This window comes from Gambusia affinis, linkage group LG01 (genome assembly GCF_019740435.1).
Source record: "Gambusia affinis linkage group LG01, SWU_Gaff_1.0, whole genome shotgun sequence".
NCBI lineage: Eukaryota > Metazoa > Chordata > Actinopteri > Cyprinodontiformes > Poeciliidae > Gambusia > Gambusia affinis.
In genome coordinates, this window is record NC_057868.1 from 20,557,287 (window position 1) to 20,571,498 (window position 14,212).

The following is a 14,212-nucleotide window of genomic DNA, read 5'->3' on the forward strand; positions in this document are numbered from 1 at the left end:
TTGCATTGTTTTCCTTTCTCCAAAATACAACACTACCTACAGCACCGCTTTAATAAACGTTGAGTTCTTGGTTACTTTTTTTTTACTTCTTCTCTGATTTCCCCAGGCCAGATATAGGGAGCCAAACATACCGTTTCTGGGTTATATATATAGCCCAGTGCATTCTGGGATGTTTATGTTTCATGGACGTCTTCGTTGCAATGTTTCTGCTCTTATACGCATTACAAGCTCAGCTGCATTTAACACAGGAGAACTCCAGTCAAGTTGTAGTGATATCAGAAGAATAATCAGTGAAAATCAGACACACCTGAGCTCAATTTTGAGTTTCAAAACTGTAAATAGCTGAGCATCCTCTTCACAAGACTGACAGAAAAACAGTGTCTTCAGTCAGAGGTTTTTTTTTATGTTAGTTGTTATACAAACAGCTACAGGAGATCTGGATGGAAGCAGCAAAATGAATTAAGAAGTGTATGCATTACAAAAAACAGATTCAATACATACAAGAAAAAATAAAAGTCCTAGAATAACAATAATGCAATATGAGACAGTGGGTTATTAATTATACAACATTTAAAATTTAGGAGGGAAAAACATTAAGAAAATTGGTCATAAGAACACTATTAATAAAATCTTAATAAACTATTTTTTTCCATTTTATTTTAAGATGTGTTGCTCTGTGATTTGTTTTGTAACATTACAGTAGGGGCCAGCAACCATCTTGGATAGAAGAATCTGAGTAAACATCTACTGGTTATCTTTGGGCTGTGCTAAAGACAGTATCTTTACCCTAATACAAATACTATAAAAATTACAAATGAATAATAAAAAATTGCAAAATGAAAAAAAAATTAAGTCAAAGGTTTCCCATTTGACCTAATTCTAGATTTCATATTTTTTGAGATTAGCTCATCTAACATTTTACTATTACAGAATAGGATTAATTATAAATGATTTTTCAAACTTTTAATAGAAAGAATGAAGACAGAGCTAGTGAAAAAGTAAAGAAAACTTTGGATGGTAGAAACCGGAGTAAAATTTGGAAAACGATTATCTTTGTAATACCAGGAATCATTTTAACCTACATATGGAACCAGTCAAGATTCAAAAATATATTTTTGCCTCCCTTTGGGAGAAGTTCCTTTTCATGCCACATCATTCTCAAGGGTCCACACAAATAAATTTTAACAAGTGGTAATTGCAAACTCTTGCTAGAAAGAGGATAAATGATCATTCCTAATCTTGTCTAGGATAGGCTTAGCGAGTCCTCACTTGTAAAGTTGTGTTACTTTGTAAAATTTTTGTAAGCTTATAAACAGATATGTTCCAGCTGTTGTAATACTCAACATTAAGTATTTAACCTATTTTACAACATTAAGAATGGACAACAGCATTCATATACATGTTTTTAGTAAGTTTATTGAAACCTTGTATGAGGTTTTAAATGGAAAACAACAACAACAAAAAAATTAAATGCAGGGAAAAAAATCTGCAGTAAGCCAGTACACGACTTTACAGTAGGGGGCAGCAAACACAAGCTTTAAAACAGTAACAGTCAAAAAACATAAACTGCAGCTCCATAAAGACTCAAAGTTACTAGTTTTTATAAGGTTCTCATTAAATAAATATGAATTATAGACAGATATATAGACAGCAACTCAATGTGACTTTTAGTTGCACACATCTGTTTCATATGCTGCATCTGTCTGGTTCCAGAGTGAGTGAATGTTTTTTGCTTAAAGCTCAAAGCAACGCAAAAGATTCTGTTATTCAGAACTTCACTTTTACGTAACCCTGCTGCACTCCCCAGAGTACATACAAGCATTCAATGAAAGCCTTAAAACATGTGTTGAGCGAGAAAAGTGATTTAAGTACAACATTTTTTATAGTAAATGTGTATCAGATGTTCCCGTGGTGTTAAGAGTTATAAAAGAAAATGCAGATTTGGACACATGGTGTGCATATGTTGTAAAGCTCTACTGCAAAACATCCCAGAGATACCATCAACATTCCCAGCCTTCCCTGCTCTGGGTCTTCAAAAACAGGCCGCTGAAGTATTCCACATCACAAGCTTGGGTCATTTGATCAAAGAAATTTAAATCATCTATGGGTGACAAACAGATCGGACAGTAACAAAGACAGATAATACTTTTCTTTGAATTTGAGATGTTTTGCAGTCAGTATGTGCGGAAGATTTATGAAGTGCCTGCTCCATGAGCCAAACCACATCTCTTCTGGATCATGTCCACAGAGGGGGAGAAGAAGAAGCACTCTGAAGAATTATGGAAGGCAATCAGCATTCTTTTCCATTATCCTCCCTCCTTCTTTGGTAAGGTGCATGTGTGGCACAAGACTGCTACGACTGGAAGCCGTATCCCAAAGCATCTGAGAAGAGAAAGAGAAACATTTGCAACCGATTGGGATCATATTTAAATGCCACGTATAGAAAAAAACAAGCACTGCTGTTTTTTTGGTTTGGTTTTGCAGGTAGGGGCCATCATAATTCAAATAATCATCAAGGGAAAAAAATAAATAAAATCTTTCCTACATGCTGACAGCTTTAATTTACATAGGTGTTCAGATGTATAAGTATGTCTAAGTTATTGTCATTTGAGGGAGAACTACTCCCTCAAATGATTATATATTGTATATAATTAGGTATAGCTATATAATTTATCTGTTTGTTTTTTTATTATTATTATTTTGCTTCGACTTCACAATGCACTAGTATATTTTCGGTCTTTCATATGTCATACTTGTCACATTGCTAATTTCATAGCCCAACTGACCCTGGTTTTTCTGGACTCACCTGAGTGAAACTGTGCTGTGCAACACAGTCCATCCCCCCTCACTGTTCGGTAAATGGGAGACACACAAACTCTGGCATAAGGGGGTAGGTGTGTGAGGCGTGTCGACAGAGAATCGGGTGGAAGGTAGAGGGAGGAGCGTTGGTTGGCGGCTGAGCTTTGCTGCTTGTCCCAGGTAAGCCAGTAGCCCCTCAGACCAGCCGCGCTGCCCCTCCAGTCCACCTGCACTGAAGCACTTCCCACGGTGGTGAGCTGGAGGTCGTCCAGGGCCGGAGTCACTGGGCACAGAAAGCTCAGAGCAGTTTATATACCAAAAAGATTGGAGAAGTTTAAAAACAAAAGGCAGCGATTTTGAGACTAAACTTGAGACTACAGTATGAGGATATGAAGGATAGTCTGAACTAAGTTTGATGAAATAGGAATTTCTAATCATCAAAATATTATTAATAATAGCCAAGGCTATTACGGTATTAATAATCTGTACCAGAGACCGTGAGAAAACTCAATTCCAACATCAAACTCTTGTCAATGCTCACCTTCTTGTGTGCAAACTTTAACTGACATCGATTTCTGCTTTCCTGAGGCATGCCGGGCAGTCACTGTGACCAGGTATGTTGTCCCTGGTTGGAGGTTTCTCAGCAGGGTGGAGTTCTGTGTTCGGCTCACTGTGACGGTCTGGAGATTGCCCCTGGGCAGGGTGGAGTACTCAATGTAGTAACTCGTGACAGTGTCTGGCTGAAGAGGGCCCCAGCTCACCCGAACACTGGTCTCCCCAGACTCAGAAATTGTTACAACAGCTGGACTCTCAAACACTACAAGAATAAAATTTAAAAAATGACCATGGTAGACACATTTTTTCAAAGGTAAGAAATAATTGACTGATGTCCAAAATAAAATGTTTTAAGGATGTTTTCACACCAGATAGTCCAGAAGACTCGGTTCTATTCTATTGAGGTCAAAAATCACAATATTTGTTACATTTTTAGCTGAATTGGTTTTCTTTCACACAGCACTGAGTCAAATGATCCGAACCTTTGAAAAATCTATTACCCTCCTTGCCTGTGGGGGCGCTGTACCAGGAATCAAAGAAGGAAATGACACAGAGATCTCAGACGAAGACATGGGCTCAACTTCCTTCTTTACAAGATTTAAACAAAAAACAGCATCAGATTTTAGCAGTTGAAAGACTTCTCTTTAGTAAAAGACAACGAACATTTCTCCCTCTAGCATTTATTTTGGTTGTATTTACCCAGAATACACTGGACTATAGTTCACTTCCTGCTTCTGGAGCGGTATAACCAGAGACAAAGGTTTTTAAGCAGACCAGAGTCAGTGTTTTTAGTCAGTGCTCTCAATGACTCAATGCGATTGCGCAGTTGGTTCCCCAAACAAACTGTTTGGCCAAACGAGCAAGAGTTAAGTTAAAGCAGACTAAACAGAGCTGGTGTGGAAGCACCCTTAGCTCAACAGTAGCAGAAAATAACAGTGCACGTTTCTGGACACAGTCTGGGAAACAATCTAACCTGGCTTTGTTGTGAAGGTGGTGGAGAGTGTGTTAAATGTTATTTCGTTGGACTCTGGAATCAGGCTGACAGAATAGGTGGTGTCTGGCTTTAGGCCAGTCAGTCTGATGCTATTCAGCTGTGCGGACTGGATCAGTCTCTGGTACTGGCTTCCACCGGTGCTCGGACTGGTCCCTGATCCGCCGCCACCACCGCTGCCTCCAGTTGAAACTTCACCAAAGCGAATCTCGTAGTGGCCCGACAGACCAGACAGAAAGGGCCTCCAGTGGAGAGAGGCCGAGTTGGTGGACACGTCTCGTACATGAAGGCGCTCAGCTTTGATTATCTCTGTTTGGGACAAAACCAGGAGATTTTATTGGTACTGCAGTGCAGTTTAGGAGCTAGGAGTAATTTGGTCAAGTGTCATAAGTGTCAAGGTTGCAAAACAGATAGCTAAATATGTCCAGACTTCAGACAGCCTCCCACAGACACAGGCTCTGCTTTCTAATTGCATTCTTAACTCCTGCAATAAGACAACTTGAAATAACCAACCCATAAACTGTCTGCAATGAAACAGCTACAGAGAGCATTGATATATGTGCTTAGATCTTTGTGCTAATTAAGGACTACTGTATTTCACCTACATATACACAGGTTTTATTTATGCTGTGCATCATATCCTCTGTATGCAACAAAAACTGTTATGAAGTGGGCTCTGCAAAGTAATATGCCAGTTACCTAATGCAGTCTGAGAATTGGGCAAACTCCCTACTGTGTATTTATGTATGTCCGACAAAGTGTTGGAGAACGTAGGAAGGGAAGTTGAATCAGTAATCCATTAATAGATCAGCCGGTCACATTTCAGAGAGCCTCAAACATGCAGGAGTCTCATAGTGTCCTGGCATCCTGTCTAGACTTACACTGGAGGAGCACTGTGCCTTACTGGCAATCCACTGCACTTACTGCAGGTCCAACAATAAAAGGTCTGTCTACAACAATTAATGTTTTGTTTAAAGGACACTTTTGGTAAAAAATTCCTTTAGATAGTTTCTGTATGATTTCAACCACAATCTCAGTACAGCTGGATTTTATTGAAATCTCAGGGTACTTAAGGTAATTTCTTTTTGCATAACTTGTTCAATATTTAGCATTCTATATGTTGGTAATAACTAAATAATCACACAACTGAAATCTGTAAATGTTTCCTCAATCATCTCTGAGAAGTTGTCAGCAATTAAATGCAGCAAAATCCATTTTTTTCTCCCAATTCATTAAAACCATCAAAACTAAGAATTTCAAACATTTTCAGTCAACAAGCACATCAGCTGACAGGTTACAGTCTGATGCTCTTTTTCAGTTCACAAAAATAAAAGGTATATTTCTTTCTTTCAATGAGATAAAGGAAAATTATCAGTGGTGAACTGATTGCAGCTTTCTGGCTGATCACAGGTCACCGATCCTTAAAAAGCCTGACCTGCTGATTCTGATTTTGGCTGATGCCAGTTTCTTTTGTCTGAAATGTTGCTAAATATAGCAGGGAAGTCACTGAATGGGCAACAGAGGGGTTAACTCCAAACATGCAAACATTTCCTGATTAGCCTTTATTTTTTGTGTTAAATTTTGGAATAAAAATAAGACGTTACACAAATTGTGATATATGCAAAATATAGTTTTCAGTTGAAATGAGAAATTATTTAAAGTTCTTAATTATTACATCTTATAACAGCTTTCTGTTAGTCCTAAATATGTTTGTTCTTCCAGTGAAACAGTAGGCAGCTTAGAAACTGTTATTGTAAACAGTTAGAATAAATATTTTGTTATATTTGGTATTTGGTCCTAATATTCGGTCTCAAATAAAACATTTGAGAAAAAATGTTGCTAGTCAGAAAGCCGCATTTCCATTAATGACAAATTGGGGGCGACGCATTTGTTTGCAAACAGCAAATATTTATACAAATGTCAAATAGAAAATGAGCCTATATTTAACTTATTGATTAGTGATGATCTTGTAACTGATGCCACCTCTGAAAGTTGCAGGACTCTGACCCTCAAGTAATTCAATTTGAGACTAGTTTAGGAGAATGGCAGCCAGTGCTGCAACAGCTTATAGTCATGGAAGAAAACCAAAGAGCCACAAGCCAAAGAGCTGAACTTAAAGCTTTTAAAATAGAAGAGCACCTTTCAGTAGCAATCTCACCAATGATGGCATCGCGCAGGTCTTTGGTGATGATGCCCATGTCGTCAATGTCCACAAAGTGCAGGTGGTTTTCCACAGGAGGGGTCACGACCTCCCTCAGCATCTTGTAATTACTGTGCCCTGTTGAGACCACCAGCAACGCCACGCCTTCCTCCCGCAGCTCAGCCATCGGTCCAATCACATCCCCTGGCTTCACCCCATCAGTCAACCACACTAGTACTCTGGGCAGCCCTTTCCTCGCCCCATCGGACGTCCCGGGGCGCAACACCCACTCCTTGGCCATTTTGAGAGCATCCACAGTGTTGGTGTCCCCCCTCAGGGGTCGGATGTTTGTCAAAGCTCCCTGGAGACCACTTTGGTTACCGTATCTGTTGAAGCCGAACTCCAGGCGTGGCTTGGTACCCACTTGCAGCAGCCCCACTCTCACTTGATCCCTTCCCAGAGAAAAGGGGAGCAGGAGCTCCGACAGAAAGGAGAGCATGCGGGCGTGCTCATAGGATGTCACGCTACCTGAGGAGTCCAGCAGAAAGAGGACGTCACCCTCGCAGCAATTCAGCACTGTGGAGGAAAAAAATGATGTATATAGTCATAAACCTCTACTGAGATTCCTTCTCACTCCCGCAATATTTTCCACAATTGGCTGCCACAGAACAACCTCCCTTTCACAATCCAAGCTCCTTGGAAAAACGTGGTCTATTACAGCAATCTTATGGGGAATATTGTCAGCAGCAACGCCATAGCGGCACAAATCCTGCCAATTAATGTGCAGATAAGCAGCACTCAAAACAAACAAAGCAGCCAGTAAGAACTTCACAAGCACCGATGGATGGATATCAGCTAAGAACTGAGCCAAAGGGTGATTTTTTTTTTTAAACAAGTTGACATAAACAGTGAACAGAACAGTTCTTCCTGGATAGTTGTGGAAAAGGGAGTGAAGAAAAAAACTAACTGTAGGAAAATAAAAGACATGAAATGGAGTGAAGTGCAGAGGGAAGAGGGCAGGTCCATGTGAGAGGCAGAGAGGAATGCTGGATAGACATATGCATACATATACACATGTATATTCACACATATATAAACATATACAGTGTAAGGAACTGAATCTAACAGAGATAAATGGCTGCAGATGTTCAGAATGGTCATTAATACAAAGGAAATGGTCATTATTCCAAAGGAAAATACAAAGGAAATGGTCATTATTCCAAAGGAAAATCCAAAGGAAATGGTCATTAATCCAAAGGAAAACCACTATTGGTCAGAGTGGTTTTCTGAACCACCCTGACCAGCGGTTCAGAGAAACAAAGCCTGTGAAAGAAACAGTAATTACATTTAGTTTGACTTCATAAGAAGAAAGCTCAGACAAAAGTCTTCAAGGTTTTGTTTTCTTTGGATCCTCTTTAGAGCTGAAGGTTGAGAAAGCAGCACAGCTCCAGCTTTTCCTCTCCCACATGCCCTCCAACCACACCCATACCTTTATTCCTCAACACAGCTCAGGAAGTCTTTACATCTCTCTTCTTCTTTGAACTTTGGAGTCTGTGTGCTGGTCCTTACCAACCCGCACAGCCTCCACCTTAATGCAGGTGTGGGTTTATCTGCTAAAGTTAATATTGTCTAGACCCTTTACTGTCTGTGGCTGATGCAGGTAGCAGTTATAACCACCAGTGGCGCAAAAGGTGGCTATGCAGCATATGCAACTCATAGGGGCACTGCACTAGAGGGGGCGCAAAAACGATGTAGGAATTTTTTTATCTGGTCAGCATTTTATGTACAATGTCTTTGCTGCATTTTATCATTTCATGCAGCTGTTTGTGCATGAAATGATCAATAACAGAGGAATAGCACTGATAAGGCGCCCCTCCCCTCTTGCCAGTCGCTCTCCCCTCCCATACAAATAGCTTGGGCAGCGGCCCTTCAAAAATGCGCCAAGGCGCATTTTTTTTCTTTTAAATTTGTAGTAATGCCTCAACAACAGGAAGCTAAAGATGGGGAAAAACTCAGAAAAAACTCCGGGGCACAAAACAGAAAACGGAAGAGGGGGAAGAATAAAGATGTTGGGGAGACGAAGAAAAGCTTTTCAAAGTGGTTGAAAGACAGCAGGTAAGTAATGTCAGTGTATCATCAAGAGAGTTGTAAATATTCAGGTTAGCTTAAGCTAGGCTAAAATGACAGGTGGTTGTTGTTGTCTCCGCCCCGTGTTGAGACCAAAAAATAATATAGATGGCAATTTAAAGAACAAATCATACAAATAGATTAATAGTAAATAAATAAATATTGTGGAGAGAACATTAAAAACATTTGTTTGGATTGTGTAGAAAAAAGGTTGATATCTTTTATAAATAGCGTTTTGTGGTCAATATTATTTCACCATTTTATTAATGTGGGTTGCCAGTTTGGATAAGGCTTCCTATCAAGCTATAAGAATGATAGAAAACATGCTAACAAAAAGCCTCAGACCTGCAGCTCATATATAGGAGCAGCTCTGTGTCTAGACACAGGCTAACAGAAGTGGCTCTTTAGCTCACTTGTACAAGTTTATGTTCTGGGAGGGTGAGGGGGAGGAGGGGCACCGGTGAGATGTTCTCATCCACCTCAAAAATATGTAGTTGCGCCCCTGATAACGCGGTACATAGTAGACACATCATTTTAATTAGTACTGGCCGATAAGTTCATTTTTATTGATTAATAGAATATATGGTTTTTGAAGATTTAATCTTTGGAAAATCTGTTTTTTTTTTTTCTATGAATGCATTTCTTGGGTTTCCATATTTCAGAGCGATGCTGCCATCTTAGTTTACAGGTGCGCTGTACAGGTATTTTGAACACAGGTCATCTCTACGAGGAAAATTTAGAGCCGAGCTATGATTTATTTACTTATTCATGAGAATAAAGTCATAATATTACCAGAATAAAGCACAAATATTAGGAGAATAAAATAGTAATTTTATGAGATCTCCAACATGAAAAAAATTCCAGAAACTTAAAATGAGGTGTGTTGAACATCTTGCAAAGTTATCTATTGGTATAAGTTTTTAGATAATTTTTAATAAAAATAATTTTTTAACACATCAGCATTAAATTATTATCAATAGCAGGCAAATAACTGTGACCTGGGGTGGTCAGGTCAGATTTTCAGAACTGTGTAGAAGCGTTATTCTCATTAAAATGATTTTTTTTTCTTATGTTTCTTATGGTTTTATATTATATCTATGAATGGAAATATGAAAAGCAAAATGTATGACCCATAGACGATAAGGGCACTGTGAATTTCATAAACGAAACAAACATAACTTAATCAAATTCTAGTTTTCTTTATCTCAACAAACAAAAATCAGAAAAATGTTTTCTGTGTTGTTAGCCCCATTTACTGTAATATCCCTAAATAAAACTGGCAAGAGTCCATCTGTATTTAATAAGAATTAACTATATAATCAGCAAAGACATTGGTATCGGCATATATTATATATATTATTTTTTAACATATCGGTCCATTGAGTAAAACTGTGCTGATATCAAGAGCTGATATTTATTTCCATCTTGTTGCTGTTTATGTTTATGGAGCAAGTTGGTTATGTTTATTATTTCTGGTCAAGTGACAGTGATGCAGCTCAAAGTTTGAAGAGTTTAACAGAAGCAGAGAAGCAATGCCAACAGTGTGGTTGTTTTTTAAACAGAGTTGAAAGGATATGAAAATATATAGATAAAATGTATAAATAATTTTGGTAAAGGTCGGTCATCAACCACAACTGAGATATTAATATAAATATATTAATATTCCAGTAAGACTGTGATCCTGAACATGCAGCCAGAGCTCCAAAGTAAAGGTTTAAATTCATGCATGTGTTTCTAGCGGTTCAGACATAAACCCAGTGGCAACAAAATTCTGTTTATAGATGCTATTATCCAATCTGACTCAGCTTATGCTAAAATCAGAAAAATCCCAAGAGAATAGATTAATTTATACATATATAGTATGACTATACACTGATGAAGTGTAATTACTGCAAGCTCATTATCTCATCTGGTTTCTATTAATGGCAGCAGCAAAGTATCAGATCCCACTCACTAATACCATAGTTATAAAAATCTAGTCTCATTAAGAAAGCCACAAGTGTCACAGCCACTAAGTTTAGCCGCGAATGGTCGCAGCACCACAGCACAGCCTTTGCCAGTGAATTATTCTTGTTTTGATGTTGGTTTAGAAATTAAAAGCTGTCAACTAGTGAGGAAAGAAAAGACAAGCATTAAAACTACTAAAAATCAAAGTGTACAGTCCTCATGTTTGCTTATATTTAGAAAACATGAAGGAATGGATGGAAAGAGTTGATAAAATCCTGCAATTTATTTGACTTATTGAGTTAATTTCTCCCACAAGACTGTTCTATCGTCCCCTGCTGTAATGCTGAGAAGTGTATGTCTGATTTCTGTCGGGGCCCCTGAGGCAATCCGCTGCATGCCTGTGTGGTCCCTGGATGCCATCTGGTTTGGGAACTCCCTCCTGTATGAGGCAGTGGGACTTCATCAACTCTTAATATTGTACCTGGAGCCATGCCATGTCAGTGAGAACAGTGGAGTCAACCCCACCCTGATCCACAGAGCAGACAGTGTGTCCATTTAGTGGAGCGCTTTACTTCCTAATGGCAGGAGTGACAGACATCATTGTGTCATTAATGCATTTAAACTCAATTTATGTTCACTGACTAAAAGCTACAAATCACTGATCACCTTATTTTAAATTACATACGAAAGTGAAATCTACGTATTCAGCTAAGTCTATGTATTTTTTTACTCGTTCAGGAATGGTAAAGTCAACATTATAAACGACAACAATGATTATATATTTTTTAAAAGAATCAAACTTGGGTTTCAGTTTCGTTACCTCCTTCAGGTGCGGAGTTCTGCGAACACACCACCACCACCATCATCATCATCGTCGTCCATGTTAACATGTGGCTATCCATCACAACGGCTGTGAATCGGTTCACCTCGAGAAGAATATATCACCGACCTTCTGTATTCCAGGCTCAACCATACATTGGCCGCAGCCCGGAGGCGCACACTTTCCTGTCAGTAAATCACTGTCAGGCGCATAATTGGCGAGAGTCACATCGAGCCTGCCTTTACTTTTTCTTTTTATCGGTCCTCTTCGCTGCGCATGACCAGCGAAGCTCCGGAGGTGAAATTAAATAACTGAAGGCAAAATTTCAGACCACACATCTGCGCAAAATACTCCCAAATGCCCGTCTCTCTCCTTCCCTCTTTCTTACTGAAAACACAGCAGCTGAGCGCGAAGAGGTAAGCACGAGCTCCCCGGAAACAACTTTCAAAATAAAATATATACAGGATGTCCTCTTTCAAATTGGTCCAAAGAATGTTTATTTTGTAATCGAAATATTGTTACTTACAATCACACTGACTGTGAGACAACAACAACAACAACAACAACAACAACAAGGAGATCTTAATTAAAGTAATTTTCACTAATATGTTTCTTTTGAGTGAAAGTAATATTAACACTTTTGGGTTCAGCTGGATTCCTGACTTAAATCTAATGGAGACTCCATCAATCAATTCACTGATTCAAAAAAAGATCAAAGAGATCTTAATTAAAGTAATTTTTACTAACATGTTTCTTTTGAGTGAAAGTAATATTAACACTTTTGGGTTCAGCTGGATTCCTGACTTAAATCTAATGGAGACTCCATCAATCAATTCATTGATTCAAAAATCAATGAATTATGAATCAATGATTCATTGACTGAATCATTGACTCATTGAATCATCATAAAGCTTCTCCAGCCTGTTGGAGCAGCTCTGTTAATTTTATTGATTTTTGGATGCTGTGCAGATGGAAGGATTTATTCTGATACCTATTTTACTTTTGGCCATTTGTTAGGATGCATTACCATAGCAACAAGGTGATTTGCAACAGGGAGCAGCTGACTAACATCACAAAAGCTCAAATAATACCTCACCTGCATCCATAAAGCCCAAATGCGTTTTAATCCCAATGTGACCTGGGTGTGGTGGAACCTCTGGAGATTATTGTGTAAAGAATATTCCTTATCTGATAAATTTAATTCAGAGTATTATTTTCATCAGACTGTGATAGAACACCAGCACCTTCAGTCAGAGGTTTTTCAGATTTACAATAATCCAGTATATCGTCCCTGCACACAGCAGGAGAACGTATAAATTATTATGAACATGACAATAAAATCTGAATAAACACAGATCATGTTTCTCCACAATTATGAAACTTTTTATGTTTTTGTATACTTTATGAGAGACCTGTCTCATTTCCTGCTAGAAGCAACTCATTGGCTGAATGACAAAATTTTAAATTTGAAGAAAACTTGCTCGACATGCAAATAATTAAAATTATGGACAAAATTTGAAGCAGTAATGTTTAAACATGTAAATCAATAATAAAGATGTCCATTAGTTTTATATAATAACAGACTTATTCTAGTAACTTCTATGAGTAATAATTGCTCAACGTGTGAAAGTTGAACATAGTTGGCTAATTTAGCATGCAGAAAACTAATGCTAACTTAAATTAATCCATTTGTTTTCTAAAATGCAATTTAGTCACAGTTTATGACTCAGTGTTTTGTTGATACTGTCCAAAATGTTAAAAATTTAAAAAAAAAAAAAAAAAAAAAAAGAGTTTCTAATAAGGCTTTGTAAAGTTTGTTAAGCTGAGACAAATTTATGTGTAACCACTGAAATGTCTGGTCAAAGGCTATTTTTATTTTGAAAGTTCGGTTGATTTAACTTCCTGTTAGTTTCTTGTCCTTGACAGAACAGGTTAGCCTGAGGAGCTTTTCCGTCCTCCTCCCCTGTTTTCCCAGTCTCCCCAGAAACCTAGAAGAGTAAATACGTTCACCAACCAGGCATCAATCTCAACAAGAATTCTCAAGAATGCACTCCTCATCACTCAGTTAGCAGCCTCTAAAATGTAGAGAGGCACAAATAAAATTAAAAAAAAGAAAGAAAGAATGCTCATAAAAATGCTGCCTTTAAGAAGATTTAAAGTTCAAGGAGGGTGAGAACTGAAAGGTTTATTAAGCAGTAAGTGCTTAATAAAGTGATTTGTTGTCATAAACTCTCCACATAACCAAGCCAAGTCCAACCTAGAATTCACTTTACTGCCATACACAAATGTTGAAGGTCTTTTCATTATTTTTATTTATTTTTTATTTTTTTGCTTTTACAACTATAACGTCACATAAATACAAAGGGTCAATGTTTGCAGTGTTTATCCTTCCTTTTCATGTCTGCAACAATTCAGTCTAACATGCTGCAGGGTTGGGCATTTATTGTATTTATAGTTTATTGTGAACATTTTCAGTTATTTTCAAAATAACTCCGTATGATCAAAAATATTATTTTTACTATTTTCCCACCGTTTGTTCCACAAGCTCATCAATATATAAAAGTATAACTCAAACTATGATTAAATGTAGGTTAGTGATATGAATCAGACTTAGTTAGCTGGCATCCTGGAGAAGACTGTTATAAATGAGAATGTTATTAAAGAATAATATTTGTGTTTGTGGAACTATGAATGCTTTGTCATGCAGTCATAGTGACACAGGTACTTAAATAAGTAACTTATCTTTTTAACCGTAATGTTTATTGTTACCACAATACTACCACAAAATATTACGATGAAATCTTAAGTTCACATTGCCCATCATATATCTGTA

The 14,212-nt window shown here is 37.9% G+C and overlaps 1 protein-coding gene and 1 pseudogene across 1 annotated transcript; one reads left to right on the forward strand and one right to left on the reverse strand.

Moving 5' to 3' along the window:
• Positions 1-1,398: 1,398 nt before the first annotated feature.
• Positions 1,399-11,784, reverse strand: vwa1 (von Willebrand factor A domain containing 1). The gene is made up of 6 exons (XM_044119385.1): positions 11,380-11,784; positions 6,504-7,061; positions 4,328-4,654; positions 3,341-3,616; positions 2,807-3,082; positions 1,399-2,382 (listed from the first exon to the last, which is right to left on the reverse strand). Exons 1-6 carry the CDS (start codon positions 11,459-11,461, stop codon positions 2,354-2,356), a joined length of 1,548 nt encoding a protein of 515 aa, XP_043975320.1. The 5' UTR covers positions 11,462-11,784; the 3' UTR covers positions 1,399-2,353.
• Positions 11,785-14,066: 2,282 nt separating this feature from the next.
• LOC122837225 overlaps positions 14,067-14,212 on the forward strand; it is a 28,701-nt pseudogene continuing 28,555 nt past the window's right edge.